Source organism: Genypterus blacodes, unplaced genomic scaffold, assembly GCF_046128005.1.
Source record: "Genypterus blacodes isolate CSIRO-AG114 ecotype Tasmania unplaced genomic scaffold, CSIRO-AGI_Gbla_v1 ptg000008l_1, whole genome shotgun sequence".
Lineage (NCBI taxonomy): Eukaryota > Metazoa > Chordata > Actinopteri > Ophidiiformes > Ophidiidae > Genypterus > Genypterus blacodes.
The window spans coordinates 2,959,989-2,984,061 of NW_027466822.1; the positions used below are offsets into that span (position 1 = coordinate 2,959,989).

General features: G+C 44.4%; 2 protein-coding genes across 2 annotated transcripts; one reads left to right on the top strand and one right to left on the bottom strand.

Moving 5' to 3' along the window:
- Positions 1-1,045: 1,045 nt before the first annotated feature.
- arhgef49 (Rho guanine nucleotide exchange factor 49) lies at positions 1,046-19,069 on the bottom strand. Its single transcript, XM_076155111.1, has 6 exons — positions 17,526-19,069; positions 8,710-8,902; positions 6,030-6,225; positions 2,757-3,349; positions 2,280-2,425; positions 1,046-1,997 (listed from the first exon to the last, which is right to left on the bottom strand). Exons 1-6 carry the CDS (start codon positions 19,067-19,069, stop codon positions 1,163-1,165), a joined length of 3,507 nt encoding a protein of 1,168 aa, XP_076011226.1. The 3' UTR covers positions 1,046-1,162.
- LOC143005497 (E3 ubiquitin-protein ligase TRIM39-like) lies at positions 11,550-14,471 on the top strand. The gene is made up of 2 exons (XM_076156941.1): positions 11,550-11,628; positions 12,196-14,471. The coding sequence occupies exon 2, from the start codon at positions 12,205-12,207 to the stop codon at positions 13,846-13,848; it is 1,644 nt and encodes a 547-aa protein (XP_076013056.1). The 5' UTR covers positions 11,550-11,628; positions 12,196-12,204; the 3' UTR covers positions 13,849-14,471.
- Positions 19,070-24,073: the final 5,004 nt, after the last annotated feature.

Genomic DNA, 24,073 nt, shown 5'->3' on the forward strand with positions numbered 1-24,073 from the left:
TCATATACCTTGAGCATACTTCATGACATGTTACCTGTTAACCCCTAACTGGAAAAAAAAAATCAATAAACTGGATGCAAAACACAAAATCAGGAAATTGTTTTATCGCTTTAGTCCAATGGAATTTAGATGAAAAAGGGCGGACTGAATTGCACAAAATAAAGTTAATCCGAACAAAAAAAGACACAATGTTTAGTGTGGCAGTGTTGTGATTATCTTTCTGAAGCAAGTTGATGATTTAATGGCAAAAGCTCAGAAAACCGTTCAACCAATGGTCAGCAGGGTTGTATAGTATATCTGATGTAGAAAAAAATGGGCTCAAACATACGAAACAGTTGAATAGTCCTTTACAATACCAACAGGGGGGGCCAAGGTCGAGGCCCACGTGCTTTTGTTAAGGATGACCAATAGGACTTGGGTTAAATCCAGCTTCCCCTCTCATCAAACCCACTGTAAGAGCCACAGAAAGGCCCATGGACATGAAATGAGATGCATATACTGAAGCTACTGTTATCTGGATTTCAGCAGAGATTATTGCCGTTGTGTGATTTTCCCAGGTAAACACAGTGATACAGGAGGTCTGTCCCATGTGGAGCCTGTTGGAGGCTCCGGTCCACTGCCTCTCTGGCAGCGCACCAGCACACAGCGAGGAGATGGCAGTGAACCAAGCTGTGGTCCGTTACATGGACCAAAAGGAAAATGGTGTTTCCCCCCACTCGTGTGCATCTTGTATTAAAAAACAACAACATTACAAGTCTTCAGCAGTTTTTGCAACCAGTCATGTTCAGTCATGCTATTCAACACAAACATACCTTATTATGATGCTGAAACACAACTCTCTTTCTCAGAAAGCAAACAGTCTTTACAATCAAGGCTGATGAGCACAGCCCAAGTTTTTTGGTTGTCCGAGTGATGACTTTTTAAATTTTAATTTAACATCACACTTCCAGACATAATTTCATGACAGTATGGAGCACTTAAAGGCTACTGGATGTTTGTAAAAGAAAGTGCTGTGTCTTCCTCCTTCAGAAAGACTGAACTCTGATAAGCTACCAGTGATGTCACTCTGAAATGCCTCTTGCATTCCATGTATTTTTGCAGTGGAAGGACATGTACAGTGGACTCCAGTGTGTAGGGGTTGGTTCTCTACCCAGACGCATTCTCAGGAGCGTGTCTGGCTCGTGTTGATCATGATATTGGGCAAAGCGTTACGTCTTTTCCTCCAGGTGCCTAATTCTCGAGCATTTCTCTTAATCTGATGGAACCATTGCTGGGTGCGAGATTTGTCTGATGCGCGGAAGACGAAGGATTCCCTCCGAATATCCAGCACCTCAAACGTGTCCTCACAGTCTGGGTCTGTGGACACCACACAGTTTGCCAGACGGATGGGCTCTCTCAGCACAGTGAACTTCCCACTGCTCTTGTCCTTGATTAAGACCAGTACTCCATCACGGATACTCTCTCCACTGCTCTCCCCGTGCTCGCCTCCGGCCCCCACGTCAGTTACCTGTCCTGGCGCCTCACTGGCCCTCTGTGTCCTCACCATCAGCAGACTCTGGACATTTTGAAACTTAAGAGCCTTGCTGCCCTTCTTCACCCACTGACCGTCTGCTGGCTGGGACAGCTGCAGCGGTCCTTCCATGACGAACCGCGTGTTTTCTCTGGCCCAGCCCACCGTCTTCATCGATAACTCTCGCATCTCGATGTTGATGACCTCCCTGTTCTTGCGGCTGTCGCGGCGGAAAGAGCGGAGGGACCAGGTGACGCCGTTGCCCTCCTGTTTGGTCTTCATGTTGATGTGCTCCAGGTGGGACTCCACGCGACTCTTAGCCTCGCGGAGACGAGCGTAGTCAGGGTGAGATTCAGGCGTGACCTTGATGATGCGACTCAGCAGAAGCGGGTACTTGGTTACGCGCTGCAGGGGCGCCATGAGGAAGGAGCGCAGATTCATGCGACGCAGCGCTGTGTTATCATTCTGGGACACGTCCAGGAAAATTCTGAGAAAGAGAAATGAGAGAAAAAGGAAAGTGAGATTCTTACAACCAATGGTGTTACTGATGCATTGGTGAGATGTAGTTCTGCCTAAAAATATAAATGATCTCAGCCCTTTTTGTTCAAAGTAGAACCTGCTCTGAATTCATAATAACTCATGTCTTTCTCCATTTTCCTCAAAGCAACAGGAGAAACTAGAACGGGCCACCCAGAAGAAACCCATGTAAACAGACAGCAAACAGACCTGAACAGTTGTACAATCGTCACAGCTTCTGCTTTGGGTTTACCTGAGCAGTTCTTTCTCCTTCTCCAGCGTGTTGAGCATGTTGACCGAGGTGGACTGTTGCAGACAGTAGGTCTGGAAGGCCGGCAGCATGTTGACAAACTCCAGAAAGATCTCTCCTATATAGACCGTCAGCAGATCCTCATCCCCCTAGAGTCAAACACACACTCAGTCAGTTATTCAGCAAGCAAAGAACTTCAGCCTCTCTTATGAGGTATATGGGGACATTCAAGATGGACAGTAAGGATGTTTACTGTCTCATTTTACAAAAAAATGTCTTCTGTGCAGTGGGCCTAATGGTACTGAGAGCCATGTCTTCAATGTGTGGACTACAGATGAGCAGAAACCACATTGCTATACTACTGACATGCATCAACTATTACTGATCTGCTGTGTCATAATAACAGCAGGAGACGTCCGCCTCTTGATTTGAGACAAGCAGACACACAGGAGCAATGCAGGTGTTCTTTGGTGGGGTCACCTGGTCAAAGGCCTGGTCTATGCTGTCCTGAAGGTGTTCAGTGAAGCGGTCATTCACATCTATTAGCTCCTGGACATTGGCAAAAACCACAGCCAGCTGCTCTGCGGTCAGCAGCCCAGCGCTCTGCATGGGGCAGTAGAACTCCTCCTTGATGATGCGCAGGTCTTCCCCGTAGCTGGACTCCGTGTTCAGAAACTCCAGGATGGCCTCCTTCCGCTCAGTGCGCAGCTTACAGCAGCGTTCACACATACTCTCGCCTCGCTCCCTGGAGGTGCCGTCTCTCTGGCCGCAGTCAGGACAAGGTCTCTGGGCCTCCCAGGCTCTGAGGGAGGCAGACGGCCTTTTCCAGCTGCGGGCCAGGCCCGGGCCGATGCCGCTGTCTACTCGCTCCACTTCGGCACCTCTGTTGCGGCGGTAGCGTCGAGGCTCGCTGTCTTCCTCCTCTCGCTCATCGCTGAGGCCCACCACGCCGCTGTCGGCACTCAGGCTGCTGATGGTGCTCCACCGGTGCTGACCAGACCGAGTCACACCCAGACCCATGTAACGCTCCTCACCTGGGGGCTCTGAGCATCCACGGAGTGCAGCTGGAGCTGGAGAGAGAGACGGAGGTGAAGACGGTCAGACAGGTCAGTAGAATCTCTAACGGAGACTCCGGTCCTTTAAGTTTTCAAGCTCCTTGTTATATTCCATTTAAGGTTAGCCCTAATAATTATTACATTGAAGAGAAACAAGAAAGGATTTTCAGATGATTTATGTGCAAATTATGCAACTGACATTTCTTTGTTTTTTGTAAGTTGGAGCATTCTAGAGACATTTGGCATTGACTTCCCTATTCATAGACCTGTGAATGGCTGCGTGTCCCTGTGGTAAACATATTGAGTCCCTACGAGCTCATGAGATCATCAGTGGGTGTGACCCTTTCCCACTACAAGCCTGAGTCAGAGTCAAACTGAGCCAGGGGTCTGCCTCCTGTTCCACTCCACTCAAACCCGGCCTGAGCTGAGCTGAAGCCAGTGGAAACCTCCAGCTTAACAGGGCTGAGGCCTGCTGGTCTTTGCCCTAAACGGGGACATGATGTTCGGAGGCATCGATTGGCTGGAAAACTGCTTCATACCAAGTAACAAAGTCATGACTGGATGGCTGAAGATGTTCAGGGATCAGTGCCATTTGGATGGAAGGCAACCTTCTAGAGAGCCCTAGGTGATGCATTTCTCTGTTTTGTTAACCAATCTCAGCCAGTCTTACACAATCGCTCTGTAATTGCTTTGCTGATCGAGACCACAGAGAGCGCGAATATTATTGCTCCATGTATTTGTATCCTTATCCATTGTTTGTTTTTTTTTGGCGCCGCTTCACAGTTTGCGCTGATCAGCATCGTTAGCTTGGCTAGCCAGTTTAGCGTTACAAGCCCAGTTGTGGGATTTAACATTTATCATTATTAACAACGCAGGAGAATGAGCGATAGGGGGGCGATTCTTATCTACAAAGGGAACCCCTTCAAGAAAAAGTTTGGGAACCACTGAGTTAGGAAATTTCAGGTTGTTCATCATATGTTTTGTAAAAAGATAGTTAAATAAAAAAAAACATTTGCAATATGAACCTGTACTTCTTTGCACTAAAACAAAGGGAAAACTTGGAGTTGTCCATTTACATCCATTTTCAGGTTATTTTGATATGATTTTACTAATCCGGCCCACTTCAATCTAAATTGGGTTAAATGTGGCCCTAAACTAAAACAAGTTTGGCACCCCTGCTCTACAAAAAGGACTGGGTGTGCAATAGGAACTTCCAGTGAAGTCAACTCAGGTCAAAAGTAATTATATTTTTGTACTTAGTTTATTTGTGTCAACGCAAGCAATTGTAAGTCTCTCCACTCTCAAATATATCAAGGCTGACACTGACTTGGACTTGCCTTGATATATACAAATCGTCATTTTCATGACTTTGGTCTGCTGTGCATTCAAGTGTACTGTATAATTTGTGCGGCGGATTTTCCATGATGAACTGAGCTCCTCTCAATCTGTGAATGTCCATGTCATTGCGTTATCACTGCATTTCTCTCTGCAACTCTAGTTCTTCATATATACACACTTGTACTATCGTTGTTGTTGCTGTGCCTCTCTGTGTGTGTGTCTCTCTCTCCTTTCTCTATCTTTGTCTCTCTTTCTCTCTAAACCAAACCGGTCAAGGCAGATGGCCACCCACCTAGTGCCTGGTTCGGTTCTTCGTTAGGTTTCTTCTTATCAAAGGAGAGTTTTTCTTTGCCGCTGTTGCTAAGTGCTTGCTCATGGGCGAATGTTGGGCTTCTTTAAAAGCTCTGTATGCAAGTGCCCTGAGATAATATTTGGTGTAATTTGGTTGAATAGAACTGAATAGACACTGTAGCCTACCTGATGAACAGCCATTTTGGTTTGAGAAATCATCACTGGTTCATCAAAATGACAGACAAGTCTAGTATAAGTATCATCTTTCTGTAATCATTAGATCCCCAACCTTCCAGTCAAGGACTTAACCTTCATTCTAATGCAAGTCAATAATGTGTGTGTGTGTGTGTGTGTGTGTGTGTGTGTGTGTGTGTGTGTGTGTGTGTGTGACAGGGATTGCTTAAGGAGGTGGGAGTCTGACAGTTACATAAGAGGCTAAAAAAGCAATTTAATAGCCCTAATATTTTCAAAATAGGGCATGTGAGTGGAATGCATGATGATATGAAACGTATGATGAACCTTTGGACTGTGATGTGATCTCACTCATCAGACTTCTTTGTATGCTCTGGAGAGTTATTTTCAAAGCATTTTGGGGGTTGCTGCTCTAACATTTGTGTAATTACATTCACCAGGAAAGTGTGAACACTTCAATCCCAGGATTTAATTTTCTTAACATTCTCTAAGGCCTCTGAGGGGAAGTGCTTTCCTGTGAGCTTAAATCTGCTGCTAAATAGTTTAGAGATGGCAAATAGTGGTCTCATTAAGAGGATATAAACTCATCCTGTTGGATCACAAGCTAGCAAAATCATTTAGAACATACAGTATGTTCTGTATGTTGTATGTGACATTGTTCTGTGTGAACATGTGAATAAAGAGCATTTTCATCTCAGTGAGATTTTCCAAAAATCACAAAATTCTTTCATTTCGTGGAGTAATACACAGTCAATCATTCTAGAATAAAACATGTGACATCACAGCAGTTACACAGTGACAGCTCATGTGTCATGTATGAAAGAGAAGCTGTGTCACTGGTGTAGCTCGTACTCACCACTGTCTCGGTCTCGGTCTCTGTCTCTGTCTCTGCGGTGGCTGTGGATTCGGGCAGCTGCAGCGATCTTCATCTCCAGCTGTTTGCGCTTGGAGGCGTCAGCTGGCATGGGGTCGCTGTAGTGGGGCCTGAGGCGGCACTCTCGCTGCGCCCTCACCGTCCCAGCCAGCTCATAGGCTGCGTCCGAGCTGGAGCGCCTGCAGCCCTGCCCCGGGTGCTGCTGAATGGACGCACACACGTGTCAGTCAGTTGGCTGTGTTGCTATAGCAACAGATGCAAAAAAGGTAACGGGCCTGTGGGGAGAGCTTGTGTTGATAAAGTGAGAATAACAATGTGGGAAAGATCACAGCTGGTTTTGAGTCCCCAGTTTATAGAGGTACACCAGTGCAATCTAATGGAATTCAGAATAAGCGCCCTTATCATTATTATGATAATTTTAATGCTCATTTGTGACATAAGCACAGAGAGGCTAACATGGACTTTAGACAGGCAGTTGGGTTTTAACTTCAAAACCAAAAAGGCCACGAAGAAGAGAGGTAAAATCCTATGATAATAAAGATGATAATCTATTACAGGGGCGGTCATGCAGTAGTAATGCAGTCTGGCACAGTGTGAAAACAGGATACTGGCTCTACCAGGTACAAGTGCAGGTTTTCAGATGCTCTTGACTATAACAGAAATGAAACAAGCAAGTCTGTGCTTTGATTATGTCTTTAAGGCAGCATGGACTGAAAATACACAAATTGACTCTATTTTAAATTGACTAACCCCATCCACACAGTCTGAAGCCAACACTATAACCATGGCAAACCTTAATGTCCTGTAGTTTAGTTTAGTTTAATAACCGTTGTTTGGGCTGTAGTTAGATGTAATGTTTTGTCCTCCCTATTCACATGAGGACAGAATTTTTAAATTCCTTGTTTTGGATTGCATAACGGTGCGTTGGTAATTGGGTTTCTAAGTGTGTCTCTGAGTGTGCGGGTGTTTTCTTGTACCTTGTATCGCGTTCATTGATTGCACAACTAGTCTTGATTATTATTGATCTCATCTTAAACTCACAAGAACCAATGTCCACACCGAGAAGCAGAACTAAACAAGTCTCAGGAATACAGACACAACAGATGTCCGCTCGCATCATGAGTGGAAACAACTAGGCATGAAGATCAGAGATGTCCTCCACCTGATTGTTTCTTCTGAAGCAGGTGAGGAGTCCCAACACACTGCACAACACTCTACAGGGACACAAGGCTTCCACTAAAAACCTTTCACTATCTGTACACCCGCTGGGACTCCACCTAAATGGGAAGGAGTTCAAAGGTCGTAGCTTTGACACATGTCCCCCCACATCCATAACGTTACATACACTGAGTGATATTGGCTCTACAACAATTATCCTTCCATCAGAATGGTTGTTGAAATACATGATGAACCTATTAGAAAACATCATACAAATCTTAACAAAATGTTTTTCTGTCTAATTTAGGCAGAACTTTGCACACTTAAACACTTAAAAGCCCAAAAACCTAAGCTGCAAACTACATCAGACTATTTGGACAATAATCATTCTACTACAAGGAATGTGGTTCATGAGATTAATGCAGCTATGAGAAGCTGTGGCATATCAGAGTTCAGAGAAAATCAAATGTGCTTCAACACAAACTCTCCTGTAAAGACAAAGTTTGAATTCTTCCCTGAAATGGATGACATCATGGTTACCATCATGGTTGCCTTGCTTTTAAGTTCTGTTGTTTTTTTTGGATGAATCTAAACATTGATACAGCTTTAAGTTTAGGTATGAAGCCCGTATGAATGACCTGCCTCAACATCCTCTGGCTTGTGACCCTTATCTATCAGAATTTGCAAGATAATTGATATGAAATTCAGAATGGAAACATTTCAAGCTGATTTTTCTTATGGAAACGAGTTGGAGGCTGTAAATTCCACCAACTTTATTCCAGCATTTTTATTTTATTAACAACGACAAAATGCAAATAGTGAATGGAAATTCTGACACACACTAACACTAATAACACATTGGTGCACATTCTTAGGCGACGGTTTCATTTAGCTGTGTGGGAAGACAAGACGACTCCATACACATGCCAAATGAGAACAGTGGTGTTACAGCTGCTCATTTCTCCATATTATCAATAGCAGCGGCACTGGCAGGCTCCATTGCAGATTCAAAGCCAGATTCACAAAGACATGCTGTTGCACCTCCGATCTGCAGTATGTGCAAGACACAAGCACAGCATGAAATCATACTGCAGCCTTGTAGCCATATATGCAAGATGAGACTCCATGGTGTCTCCTCTTCTCTCCTCTCCTGCAAGGGCTGACAATAGGCTGGTATAACAGCAGGGATAGCACAATGCTAGCTCCAGCTAATGCTGATGCCAGGCTGCAGACATGCAGAGAGCACAAATGAAGAGCAAACAGGGGGGGCTTAATCCTTTTTTACTGCGTCCTTAGATGTAGAGGTGACGCTGGAAGACAGGGCGCTGCATCCTCCTTATTGTCAGCATCTCACCAAATACCTCTGTGTGTGTGTGTGTGTGTGTGTGTGTCGCAGTCCCCTTGCGTGTCCCAGCCATCCTTGAATACCAATAGATTCATGTGTCTCTACACGACAAAACAAATATCGAGACGCACACCGACAACACAAAGACATCAAGGCAGATAGAAAAGCAAGAGTCCTTACACATTCTGCTGCTTCCCCTCTTCCTCCTTCTGCAGGCGTCTCGTCGCTAGCTGCCACTCTGCAGGCCGTTGCCACCGTTGCCATGGCAACGGGGGAGGATTGACAATCGGTCGAGGGGGCGGTGATGTCAGAGCCGCCGTCCTGGTCACCTGACAGCCTGACGGGGGCCTCGGCTGAGATCTCCGCACTGCAGCTGGAGAGAGGAGGAGATGGAGGTAGATATGGAGCAGTGTGTGTGAATTGGGGGGGTGGAGAGAAAGGGATAAAGGGAGACAAGGAGGAGAACATGAGGAGATGTGAGAGGGAGAAAGAAAGGGTTGGAAAGAGGATGATGAGGTGGAAGCAGGATGGGGAGAATGGATGGAAAGGAAAGGGAAAGCAAGACAGGGAGGATGCAGGCAGAGGAGAGCTGACATTACTATTCTGTCTGTGTTCTCTCATCACAGCTTCATGTCTCTCTAACCATGCTAACTCTCATTCCTCTCTGTCTTCGCCACCCATCCTCCTTCTGTTAGATGGCCCTCCAACCACATGAATCAATGCCTCTCCTCTCTTCCTCACTCCTTTTCCAAGTCATTTCCTTTATGACCCCACCTCCACCCAAGGGAGGCTTGCAGGCTGTTGCCAGAGGAACTCAGGAGGACAGTGATTGGACACATCACCTGAAACCCTGGACCAGAGAGAGACACCGCCTCTTTCTCACACACACACACACACACACACACACACACACACACACACACACACACACACACACACACACACACACACACACACACACACACACACACACACACACACACACACACACACTTTATCTTCACTCCTTTGTCAGAACCATGCTTGCAGCACGAGGCCAGCACAAGTTTTTATAAAACAAGTGAAGAAATGCTAAATATTTGTCTATTTAAAGAAAAAACTTTAATTTGATAAGAAATTAATCTTCTTATTATAGTATAAACAATAAGATAGAATAAGGCAGATTAATTAACTACAAAAAAGAAAAATGACACATGATTATGAGCACATCATTATTTGTGATGGAAACAGCCAGAAATCAGGTTGTTGTGATTTCAGAGACTACAATGTCTATAGTTATAGCTTGCAATACACACAAAGGAACCTGAAGTTAAAGAGAATGTGCACACATGCAGGAACACAAAATGCACCGATCAGTGAAACAGTTGCAGACCTTTGCAGTCCAGTGAGTAAAATAATGCACAAGTGTAGTTTTCCATTAGGTGTTGATGGGAACAGGAACCAAACAATGGTTGAATATTGATTAGGTTTTTTTCAATCAGTGTTGTTCTCCATGGTGCAGCAGACATGCAGTAAGCATATCATATGATATTGCTGTTGTCACTGCAAGAAGAAAAAACTCACCAAAGTAATTTTACTGATGACATTTATGAAAGTCTTTGCGGCTCTTTTTTTTATTATCACAGCAGGTTTCACAGACCCTGAGGTCATAAGTCATAATAGAATTTCAACAATGTCTGTCTGTCTCTGTGAAAATAAGACGGCCAACTCCTCAGATATTGACTGTAATGATGATTAGTCTCAGCAGGGGGTAATGATAATGTGAAATATATAGATAATACAGTATATATAAGATGTGATCCAACAGCAGCTGTATGTAATTTATGACAAAGACAATGACCATCAACTGACTTCCATCCATTCCCATCTGAAAGTGTGATGTGGAGGATGTCACATCTCCCTCACATATGTACTGTAAGTCATATTGATTTTACCACTGTTTAGTCATGTCCAACCCCACCCCTGTACACACAATGGAATAACTCAATTATGTAAAGAAAAAATGACAATATTGCATTTTAGGATTAAACTAATCTATTTATGGGGCTTTTTTTTGTAAATTGTGTACTCTCCTCTATATGGTTTTCAGTGTAAAATAACCACTTGTAAATGTTTTCTATTGTTAGACTGACATTTTATGTGACATGTATCTGTTCTCTAGTACACGGCTACACTAGACTGCATTAAGTGGCATAGTTTAAGGGCAAATCAGTTATCGGTCACATTAGGTTTGGACCCACCAAACCCACTTGAGGATGAGGTCCTGGAAAGTGGAGCAGAGGGTGCACAGAGTGTATGCTGAACCTGGAGCCCTGACAATTCATCCTCAAAGGAAACTTCAAGTGGATATGTAAGAAGGTCCCCAATGCTGAATCCTTTTAACTTCTACTGCTTGTGCAGTTCATATTTTAAAATATAAATCTTAAAATAAATGTAGTAGGGTCTCACTTAAGTTTAGTTTTAGGCTTTATCCAGTAGCTCACCACTCGTTTCTAAGTGGCTCGCTAGAAGTTCAAAGAATACATACATTTGACAACCCAACGTCACTTGGTAAACCTGTTTACATTTCTATCCAAATGCATCCAATTTATCCCTATCAAATTGACGGACATCCGCCCCCTTCTGTCACAAAATGATTATATGCCAATCAGCAGTTGGTCAAGACTATTTTCATGAGGTCTTTCCGGCTGCTAGCAGGCTACGAACAGAGAAGGTAAAGTCGCATTTCAGATATTTTTATTTGATTCGTCCGCGTACCACTACAGGGAGCCCGCGTGCCACAGTTTGAGAACCACTCCTTTAGATAATCTAGTGAGAACAATAATTTCACAAAACCTCCAGAAACTTTGCATCTTCCTCCATACCTGCAGGAGGAAGAGAAGCAGCCACAACAGCTACAGGAGGAGGAGGAGGAGGAGGAGCAACAACAGCTGCAGGAGGAGGAGGAGCAACATGAGAGGAGGAAGCAGAAGCTGCAACGTCATATAACTGAAACGAAAGTCAGTCAGTCAGAGTCCAGCAGAGCCTCGACTGAAGCAGAAGAGAAGCTAGAGGATCAGAAGTTTGTCCAAGTTTGTCGCTGCAGCGTCTCAGCCTCTGGTGAGTGCAGACAGAATATTGACAGTTTCAGCAGCAGCATGAGGTCCAGGCTGAGCTGCTCTCACACGTCTCACTTCATTGCTTCGGTCTTAAAGGCTTGGCTCACACACGTTGGTGTTTGTAAACACGCGCCAGTTTTTACCGTCAGAGCAAGAAAAGAGCGGCAGGAAGTGTGTGTTTAGTTGCGTCAGTGAGTCTCAGCACTGAGCCGCACCCACGGCAACAGCAAGTGAAGTGAGTGCAGCCTGTAGTCATGGTGACATCATTAAAAAGTAAAGTCCATAGAACTAAAGGGACAAAAGATTCATGTCCTGATCAGTACACAATCAATCCTCATGAAGCTGAGCCTGAAGCTGAGCCTGAAGTCTTTTCATGACGTTTCCTTGAGCGCCCCCTCAGGACAAACCCCAGCCTGCTCATAATATCTATCAAGAACAAAGTCGTCTCTCTTGTTTCACTCTGACACGAACCTCAGGAGCTTTAAGATTTCCAGACTCTTAACCCTGCTCAACAATCAGTGTTTGTGTCTCCAGAGATGTTTTCCCTCATGTTCTTGGCTGTTCTCAGTTTGCAGACATGTCTGCTGCCAGCTGTCTGCTGTCTAGAGATCAGTTCCTGTGCTCCATCTGTCTGGAGGTCTTCACTGATCCAGTCTCCACCTCATGTGGACACAACTTCTGCAAAAGCTGCATCACTCAACACTGGGACAGTAACGTCGAGTGTGTGTGTCCTCTGTGTAAATACACTTTCTACACAAGACCTGAGATGAACGTCAACAGGCTCCTATCTCAGATGGCCGCTGAGTTCAGACAGTCGGCTCAAAGCGAAGCCAGCAGAAGATCCGAGGAACCAGCTGCCAAACCAGGAGAAGTTCAGTGTGACTTCTGCACAGGAACCAAACAAAAGGCCATTAAGTCCTGCCTGAAGTGTGAGGCCTCCTACTGTGAGACTCATCTGGAGCCTCATCTGACAGCAGCACGCCTGAGATCACACCAGCTGATCCATTCTGTGGACAACCTGGAGGACAGGATGTGTAAGAAGCACAAGAAACCTCTGGAGCTCTTCTGCAAGACCGACCAGACCTGTGTGTGCCTCATCTGTCCTGTTTTAGACCACAAGAACCATGAGTTTGTTCCTCTGGAAGAAGAGTATGAAGGAAAGAAGTCTGAGCTGATGAAGATGGTGGCTGAACTTCAGCAGAAGATCCAGCTGACACTACTGAAGATCCAGGAGATGAAACAGTCAGCAAAGCTCAGCAGGGAAGCTGCAGGTAGAGAGAGAGCAGATGGAGATCAGGTCTTCACCTCTCTGAAGCAGCTTGTGCAGGAAATCCAGGCCGACTTCAGGAAGACCATGGAGGAGAAGCAGAGGAACACAGAGAAACAGACTGAAGACCTCATCAAGGAGCTGCAGCATGAACTCTCTGGGCAGAGAGAGAGAGCTGCTGATGTGAAAAAGCTCCTACTCTCTGAAGATCACCTCCACCTCCTCCAGAGCTTCTCATCCATCAGCTCTGCTCCTCCCACCAAGGACTGGACACAGGTCAGAGTCCATCAAAGGTCACATGAGGGGAGTGTGGTGAAAGCTATGGCTCAGCTGGAGGAGACCATCAGTAAGGAGGTGAAGAAGCTGCAGGAGAAGGTGGAGCTGAGGAGGATCCAGCAGTTTGCAGTGGACGTGACACTGGATCCTGATACAGCTCATCCTCTACTCATCCTGTCTGATGATGAGAAACAAGTTTACTGTGGTAATGTGAGAAAGAATCTCCCAGACCAACCAAAGAGATTTGATCAATGTCCTATTGTTTTAGCAAAGCAGAGTTTCTCCTCTGGAAGATTTTACTTTGAGGTTCAGGTCAAAGGAAAGACAGAGTGGGATTTAGAAGTGACCAGAGAGACCAGCGAGAGGAAGGGACTCATCAGACAGAGGCCTCGGGAAGGTTACTGGACTCTTATGTTGAGGAATGTAGATGAGCACAAAGCTAGTGTTAGACCTCCTGTCCCTCTGAGTCTGGAGTCAAAGCCAGAGAAGGTGGGCGTGTTTGTGGACTATGAGGAGGGCCTGGTCTCCTTCTATGACGTGGATGCTGCAGCTCTGATCTTCTCCTTCACTGGCTGCTCCTTCACTCATGAGCTCCTCCCATACTGCCATCCTGGACGTAATCATGTTGGTACGAACTCTGCCCCTGTGATCATCTCAGCTGTCAGTCACTCTGACTAACCAGCAGGAGTTTACATGAAACGTTTCTGTGGTTTAAGGGAACTAAAGTACGAAGCATCAGCTGATCTTCCCTCTTTACTTTGTCTTTTCTTCACATTCTGATGACATCATATTTGTTTCTGGTTGCTTCTTACTGCTGTAACACAACAATTTACTCACACTGATCTAAGAACTGTGATTACTGTTCATCAATATCTCAATCAGAAGCTTTTAGTGAAGTCTTTGCATGTAAGTGTGATCAATGGAGGGATTTTCTCCGGCAAGTGCGCCGGTTTAGGGATGTTCCCCGGCTAAACTTATTTTATGTCGCATTTCCAATAGTTTTATTTGATTCGTTCGCGTACCACTACAGGGAGCCCGCGTACCACAGTTTGAGAACCACTGCCCTATTTTGTATTGCAATGGTAACACCAAACAGCAGCCATGTCATGTTGTCAGAGGGGTATGAGGGCACTATAATTGATATTGTTTTGAGGATGCAGTGCTAAAGCATTCAATTGGTTTCCACTTAGAAAGCTGTCATTAAAGCCTCTCCTTCTCACTATTAGCTGTCACAGCTCAGATGATGCATGGGAGGTAATGACCTGCAGCTTAATTCATCGGCAAACCTGTATGAGTGACAAATGGCAAAATCATTTCTACTAAGACATACAGTATATTGCTGCTGGGAATTCAATGTATTTCAATAGTGTTGTATCAATAGAAAACATAATATACAGTGTATGGTGTATATACAAAGCATTAAGATGCAGTACACAGTTAATGCAGAGCTGCTGCTTTAGAGATTTACTCCATTTCTAGTGTACAAAACCCTCCCAGGTGTAATAATGTGAATATTACTGTAATAATCCAGATAGCGCTCTATATACGTACCAATACATTATAATCCAGTGTAGACTGTGCGAGACGGTACAGCACAAATACTTCTTTGATGGACTGACATACCTCAGGGTAGGCTTTCATACAAAACATTGTAATGTTTAATTAATGAATCTCCAAGTATTCAGTAATTCACAAAGCCTGAGGTAAACACTTAAATTGACAGGGGGGTATGGGGCACAGTGTGTGGGGTGCTTTTGGCATTAAATATGAAACAAACAATGCCGACAGCCAGAGATTTCAGCGGGCTCAATGATAACACCGCAGTTTCTCATATTAGAGAAAGCACATAAAACACACACACGTGCACACACAGCAGATTTTTGCCTGCCTCCGTGCAGCTCAGCTTCAGACATCCATCATCCCTTCCAGCAAAGCACACAAAGGAGCGACAGTCAGTGCAGAGTCCTAACAGGCAGGGAAAGATAGTGTCTATCTCCCATCTATCACAGTCTCTAGCCTGAGGGGGGAGGGGGGGGTTGATGGTTTGAGTCTTCAGTAGTCCTTATCGAGCTGCTCCTCTGTGTCCTGTGTTCGATTTACATTTGCACACAAGCCCCATGGCCTCCAGTGTCCCGCACACCAGACTGAGCACAGCCACAGGTGAATCTGTTCCCTCAATTACTGAAGTACAGTTTGAGGGTGTATGTGATGTCTGCGTGTAATATGCACTTTCAACACAAGCTCTAAACTAATTCATTTATTTCATCTTCACATCTTCTTCCTTCCTTTCCTTCCTCCATAATTTTCTCCTTTATTCCATGACTCCATCATCATGGAATAAAGGAGAAAGCATGAAAATCCACAACATTTCTAAAGGTTTTTTTTAAACTTTAATGTTCTGCACAAGGAGTATCTTTAAAGCTCTTCATCATTACTTGAAGGTGTGCCATCAAATCTTTGGGAAACCTCTAGCATTGTGCGATTGTCATTTGCTTATATTATATTACTGTTGCACATAGCCCTGACCACAGTGCTTTCATCAAGGTTCAATCAAACACCTCAGTTGAGGTTCATTATCAATTGAAAGCATTATCACAATTGGGACAGATTATGTTGAATATTTGAGTAGAAAGAAGGCTACATGCAGGGCCAGACAAACCAGAAGACAAATGCTGCCTGTTTGTTTACTGAGGCCCAAGATGTTACACCAAGCAGATGTGTGTGTGTGTTTGTGTGGTGCAAGTGATACCACGGTGTGATATTCTTCCATTCATGTCACTTAAGAAATTAAAACTACAATATAGCTATGGTGCAGATTATTTAGAATCCATGTATGACCCTCAAAACTGTGAAAATAATATTGCGCAAACAAACGACCAAGGGACCCGACAAATCTGCTTTACCTCTTACACATAGTATAGTGTAGTATAATGTTCATATATAAACAATATTTGACTTGTATTGGATAGTGGTATTGCTTCCATAGCACACTGAAACCTATATCTAGCAAATGTTCCGACCGGCTCAACTGCCCCTCACAGAGACATAAGACATAGACACACAGAGACAGTGAAATAGACTGAGATATAGAGACACAGTCATGATGATGGCAGCCTCCCACAGCCATTCATCAGACACACACAAAAAGATCCTGTTTACTCTGACAACTGTGTACTCACAATAACTGAGATAAACTAGTCAAAAATGCTAAAATGAACACACACACAAATACAGACTAAATACTGGCACTGCAAGCACATGCTGAGTCACACACACACACAGTGATAATCCCACACAGCTATGAGGCGCCGATGTTTAACTCATTCATCCTAACTAAAACAATAATAACAATATCAATAATAATAATAATAATTATAATAAGTGCTGTCTGTGTTCAGCCTGTATGATATTGCAGAAATCCACAACGTGGTGTATTTCATTTTGCAATAAGATTGCAGATGCCTTAGTGCATGAACTGCATTTTGGAATATGTGCCATGTTGTATTATAGATGTATTCAGGGAATTTTTGCAGTTGCATTTTTGCTGTTTTGTTAAGCACCACCAGGTGTCAGAGTAAGGTTAGTGAATTTATTGAATTATTTTTTGATCACAAAATTAACAACCGTGGTTGCCCAGTTTTGCCCAGAGTGTGTGCTAAGTTTACTGCTACTAGCAGCTTTTCTCAGCTGTATAGCAGCAGAAGTCGCGCTTCCTCAGCGTTGTTATGCTGCTATATTGCTACTTTTATTGCATTTATCATTAGTTGATTTTGGTTTCACATAAAGCAAACTCCAAGCAAACACAGAGTGGCATCACAAGCCAAGTGAGAATGCTCACTCTGCTCGTTGGTCAGAAATGTCTCAGGAAGGGCGCTACAACATCAAAAGAGGAATATAACCACAAACTGACAAAACAACAATGCCAAACAGAAGGCTGAAATCAAATGAACTTCAAGGCAAAGTCATGTACACACCACATGTATGTGGTGGAGCTCTGACTGAGCACCTACACACCGCATATTAATGATATTAATAAATAGACATGTTAGGTAAGTTTGACCTGTTCCCATGTTTTCAAATCATCCATTTGAGCCCAGTCCTCAGCCAATGGATTAAACAATCCCACTCAAATGTGTCACTATGTCAGATCACGTGCGTACACACACACACACACACACACACACACACACACACACACACACACACACACACACACACACACACACACACACACACACACACACACACACACACACACACACACACACACACACACACACACACACACACACACACACACACACACACACCAGTCACCCCACCTCTGTCATTAGCCCTCTATATCCTGGACTAACCTCTTCTTGATGAGGTCCAGTGCAGAGCCGATGATACCATCCTTCATCTTGTAGATCTTGGCTCCATACATGGACAGGTCTGTCCCCTCCAGAAGGAGTGCAGGACAGCAGCTGGAGGGGCGTGCCCAGTTCTGCTTGGTGGGTGCAATGGGAGCAGACCCAGTTAGTTCCAGACTGCTCCTCCTGGGCCTGCCGCCTCCTTGTTCTGCCTTAGTGGCAGGGCCTTTCTCTGTGGTTGAGCTGGCCACAGGTTGCAGGGGTGACCGTGGAGAAGGGCCTGTACGGATGGGAGAGTATGCGCTAGTACTGGAAGTGGTAGACAAGGTGGAGGAAGAGTTAGGAGCTCCAGCACTATTACTGCTCTCTGTCTTACATGGTGGTTTCTCTGATGAGCAAGCAGTCTGCAGGCGTTCACCAACTAATGCTGTTTCACCACTGTCATTTGTGTCTTCTCCATCTGCCTCCTCCATAACTCCCTTATCTTCCACCTCCCCTGCACTTGAACCAAAATGTGGGCCAGCCAGAGTAGATGCCATAGAACCTGCTGTGACATCCTGAATATGGACCCCCTCCTTCTGCCTCATCCTCTTAAACTCTTCAAAGGTGGGGATATGTAGGCGTCCCACAGGGAGTCTGCGTTGCTCAGACAAATGATCTGCTCCCCCTCTGTTGCTGGCTATGTTGTCTGTTGTGTAGGATGTTTTGACCACTTGTGGGCTGGCTTGAGAGCTGGTGTGGAGAGCCAGATTGGGGCTGCTCTTTTGGCGCTTGAGCTGAAGACGTCTCAGGACCTCCTGCTTGATGTCCTCAGGGCTGGTGACACGTAATGCACAAAGCGGCCTGAATCCTGCTCCTGTTGGATTGACTTGAGACGTTTTCTCCCGTTCACAAAATCCCTGAATGGGTGTGGCCATCTGAGGCCTCAGTGGGAGGGGCTTCAGAGGCTCAACTGATGATCTCGCATTCTGGAGGCGGAGTTTCTCCCTCAGGCCCTTCCTTGCATCCCATTCATCCACACCACCAGGGAACAGCCATTGAGGGAACAGCAGTCCATCCTTCCTGGGCAGTCCACGCCGAGGGTAGAAGGCAAGGCCTTCTGGGTTGGGTAGTGTTGGGTGGACATTCACCCCAGAACCATCTAGAGGCCCGTCATGCCAGTGGCTAGTGGCAGTGTAGCGTAGTACAAACTCACTGTCCAAACTCCTATAGGGTGGGGCAGTGAATGTGTACAAGCCAGAATCAGCCACAGCATTCCAGTTAAGGTTCTCCATGCTTCTGTAAGGCCTGCTGCCATTACTTTGAGTGTCAACGCATAAGGCAGTTTCTGGGCCCCGTCCTTGTCCTATGCTTTGAGGTCCTTGCCTGCTGGAGCAGTACCTTAGCCCCAAGTTGGTGAGCAGGGTACTACTGTTACACCTGGCCATGAGCGGGAAGGCAGCCCCATGGAGGCTGTGGTAGTGAGGGATGCTGGATCCAGGCCTGGACAAGGATGACAGGGGATCAGGCGACAGAGGGAGGTCAGCGATGCAGGGCTCCAGGTCCATGATGAGGGAGGAGGCACAGCCAGCAGGGGAGCCAACAGAGGCAGAGGTGGAGGCCGTGGAAGGGTAGTCACATCGCGGTGAAGGCTTCACATCTGGCATGGCTGTGGGCTCAGTGAGCAGCCAGACACACTGCCAGGCCCTGAGATCTGCAGCCTGCAGCAACAACACAAAGAGAACATACAAAGACACTTCTTATACTTCATCTTGTTCCATTAGTATCAGTACATACCAGTATACCACTGCACGTCATTTTTCTTAACAAATAATCCTCTCTGTTATCCTCCCCTAAGAAACATCTGATAGGGCATTAAATGACTTTCTTCCACAGGGTATTGCAGTAGGTCATCACGTTTGTTCTTGTATTTTTGTATACCACTTTAAAGCCTCAGGCCATGTGCCCTGGTTCAATATTTGAACCCAAAGGGCCACATTTGTATACTGGCATCCCTAAAATTGGAAATATTCTAGAAGTGCTGTGCATTATATCATGATCATTACATCATATCACATTTTCTCAAAGTTTGCCCTATAGTGCCCTATTATATTTGCAAACTTGGGATCAACACGTAAATTTAAACTAGATAGTAATCATCAGTAAAAAAGCACAGGCGGGTGAGGATGTGTTTGAAAGTCAGACTGAAAGTTAATTTTGATGAGCAAAAGCCTGACACCGAAAAAATAACTCTGGTATCTGACCATGATAAACTTGGTTTGTCTGCTTGTAGTCATGTGACACACACATTGGATCTCTGAAGCGTAGTTCCTTTAATCACAACAGTCAAATTGGTTTTGTATACATGGCTCCCTGTCACCCCCCCCCCCCCCGCCCCCCTTCTTCTTTCTCTCCAGCAGCAGTAATAATGAAAGGGTTATTGCCCATCTTGTCAGGCTATCAAAACATGAGACTAAGGGACAGATAGAGACAGAGGGGGCAGGGAAGACAGGGCTACTAAAAGAGACAAAGATGAGGGAGACAGACATAAAATGAGGGTGATGACTGCTCTTGTTCTGCTTTCTCCCCCTTGACTAATCACAGAGCAGTTGTTTGATTAGGAACCAGGAGCAGCAGAGCCAATGAGACAGCACATGGGGAACTCTGGTTCCCTCTCTCTGCAATGAGGACAACTATCACGTCCACCATCCAAATAATTTGCATTATCCAGAACTCATTTACAGTCCACATCACAGTAAGACAGTAGATGTAAAACTGCCATCATGAAACATATTTTATGATGAAGCCTCAAATAAAATAAAATAAACTTATCATCACCCAAATCATCTTTACTCACATAAAGATGTCAACACCTTTAACAGAACAGGGCTATCTTAACCTTAACTGAAATCGAATAACAATAGCGATACCAAATGGCGGAAGCGAAAAGCTCTTGTTTCTATTTTGGAATTTCAAAACCACCATCCTGTTTGTAGTCTATGTCCGCCTGTTGTCCCTCCTCTATAGATAAGATAATCCATCTAAAATGACATCAAATCAACATGGACTCAGAGGCTGAGCTGCTCCGTGTTGGTGTGTCTCAACAGTTTATTGGTTCAACATGTGACTGAGGGCCACATGGGTGAACATGAGCACCATCAGTGGTTAAACTGTTAACACATTGATAGATGCGTATGTAAATGAAAAGGAATAGGGACACAGAGGAAGACAACTTAATTTTGTTATTTCCCAAGTTTTTGTAATGTGCAGTTATTCAAGCAAAAGCTATAAATTAGACTGAACTAAATTAAATTTGAAATAATAATTACCAAAAAGAAATTGAACTAAAAAGACTCAAACTAGAACTTGGATGAAGAAATGTACTCTAGAGTATATACATGTACACTATGCTATGATTTATGTCTGTACTGTGAGTAAAACAAAAATGTGAATACGACGTATAAATGGATGGAATCTATTGGATCCTGTTTGTTGAAGTTTTAATGTCCATGTAAACATACTGACTCATTCATCAGAAATATCCTTATGAATGAAAATGCAAATGTGGAAAGTTGACCAGTTGAAATAAGTATGGAATATACTGTACAAGTACTACTATAGTACTGTCTGGCTCTCACTTATTACACTTTAGAGGGTAACAGTGTATCTGAGGGGTGGATGTACTTTGAAAATGTTAGAATATCATTCTTGTCGCAGTCTTGAAACTCCAAAATATCTACAAAAAGTTAAAATAGGTATAGTATAGTTCAATCAGTTCAATGCATTTGTGTCATAATCTAGAGAGTTTTGGAGAATTGGAGAAGACACTGTTATCCTTTAGAGGAAAGCATGAAAAATACTAATGGTATTGTATACGTTAATTACTCATTGATTCATTAACATTTACCACAAAGTCAAACATCACAAGTTCTATCTTAAATAAGCACTTTAATTTTGATGCAAAAATGTGACTATGCTTATTGTTTGTCGCTCTCTCTCTCTCTCTCTCTCTCACTCATGATTCCATGTGTCTCTACCTGAAAGTTGCTGACACATGGACTCTGGGCTTAATAAGCACCAGTGTATGTGGCTAACCAGCAGGCAGCATCCCCCTACCCCCCACCCACCCACTTGCGCACTCCCTTTCTGTTGCTGGTTGAATCACTGCCAGTGTAAAGGCTTTCTTGACGTCTGTGCTCTCTGTGCTCCAACTACTGCGGGGGGACCTAACCGAGGAATAAGTCATCCCCACCAGCTGCACACTAAATCAGCCTCCATGTCCCAGCATGCACAAAGGCAGATTTCTTCAGATATGATGATTGTGTCCATGGAGAGGGCAGCATTTAAATGAGGGAATAAATCACTGTTATGGTCGGCCACAGTGTCAGGGGTCTGCATCATGAGACAGACTACTAACCTCCCTCCCCAATCTTTGCAATTCACTTCAATTGTATTTGAGTCCTAAAAGCTCAATTTGGTGAAAGAAGTTGAAACAAAATAGGCAGTCAGTAAGTGGACTAAAAATATTTAATTTGTTTTCAGATGCAGGTCAGCTTGTTCTACTGTCAGGTTCTTCTTGAGGCTGATGACGATTGAAATACATCCAGCAAAACAAACCCGTAGGTCCTGAATTTGTTTACAGTTACTACATTTAATGTATATGACAATAGTCGGACTTGTTGTCTGTACTTAAGGCAAACATGCAGGTCTTACATATACATGAAGAGAATTTAGGCCCGGTATACAGATTTAATGTTTTAACAGTCTCAAACGATTGTGTCATTTTAACCCCATATCTCGGAGTTGCCAGGCTTGAGTGTTTACGATATGGACTGCTTAGCTGGAGAAGCAAAGTTATTGAAGATTCAGGAAATTGGAGCTGCAGCGTCTCAAAAGTGGAGATTTAGAAGACTATTTAAAGATGAATGTTTGAGCACTGCTGTGTCTCTCAAAAACACAGCTACTAGTATTATATAGTTGCAGCGGATTCCATTGCAACCCCCAGCTGAACACAGATGGAGCTTTCCACCGATGAGGAAAACACAAATTTCAGGCTGACCTTTCATACAGACATTGATTTTGGACACACTTTAATGTGTATAATGTATGGGTGTGTGTGTGAGTGTGTACGTTTTGCCGTCAGCACATCCCACTCTGCTTTCTGACAGGTCCGGGGTTACCTAACAGTGAGCATCGCGTTGCAGAGATAAGGCTTGAAAACAAATCCTCCCATCGCAACCCACACTTCCTCCAGCTGCCTGCAGCATGTTGTCTTATCTTCTAAACTTACCCCATTTTAATCAAACTGCTTCTCTCCTCCTGCAGGTCATTGGCTACGGTCCACAGTGGTCAGCTTTCTATTCTTAGTCTTCCCTCAGTACTTGCATCTGTACAGCCTCCACAAATCCAGACAGACTTGGCCCTAAGCCAGAAGAAGAGACAAAAACATCAATCAACAAAAACATGTTTTAAGCATGATGAAGGACCAGTGTGAAGCAATGGCTCTGCCAAGTGCTTTAAAGAGACAGAGAGGGAGAGAGACAGCCAGAGAGAGAGAGAGAGAGAGAGAGAGACAGAGAGAGAGAGAGAGAGAGAGAGAGAGGAGAAGGAGAGTGAGAGACAGAGAGATAGAGAGACAGGCAGACAGTTGGAGAGAGAGAGAGAGAGACAGAGAGACAGAGAGACAAAGAGGGGAGAGAGAAGGAGAGCGAGAGACAGAGAGGTAGAGAGACAGGCAGACAGTGAGAGAGCGAGAGAGAGAGAGAGAGGTAGAGTGAGAGAGGTATAGAGAGAGGCAGACAGAGAGAGCAAGACAGAGAGAGAGACAGAGAAGTAGAGAGACAGGCAGACAGAGAGAGAGTGAAGGAGAGTGAGAGACAGAGACAGACAGACAGAGAGAGAGAGAGACAGAGAGCGGGGGACATGGAGAGAGACAGAAAGAGAGGGAGGGAGCGCAAGCAAGAGTGGAAGCTCAGGTAGCAGATGTATTTTGATAGTGTAAAACAAATGGTGTCCTCTTGCAGTTAGAATAAGATGTTGAGCGAATTACATAATTAGGATTTGATTCCACGATCAGAGGAGAGTACATTACACACACACACACACACACACACACACACACACACACACACACTACAACAACAGGAAGAGGAAGTGCAGCAGCACACATTATACTTTCAGTTATATTTACTAGGGTTTTGTTCTTTCTAAACATTCCAAATCAATAACAAATTGATAAATCAACATTTACATGAATTGAAAACGGAAAACCTCATATTTTGTGGCATTATCGACATCACTTTGGTACCAGTCATTGCTCGCTGTCCTTATTTATTTAATAGCATTTTGCACATTTGTATCTGCCTCCAAAGTATTGCCATAGGCAACAGATACCGCTATGGATGAAGAACCATTTATCCTGTCAATTCTTATACTTCAAAGAAAAATAGGTACAGTATGTTGTTTATTTTCAGACAAATCAGTAGAAATTGCTTAGGGTAGCTAGCTAGCACTATTGCTAGCTAGCATTGGTGGTAACTAGCCAACCTGAGTGAAGATGTCTGTGAGGTTCT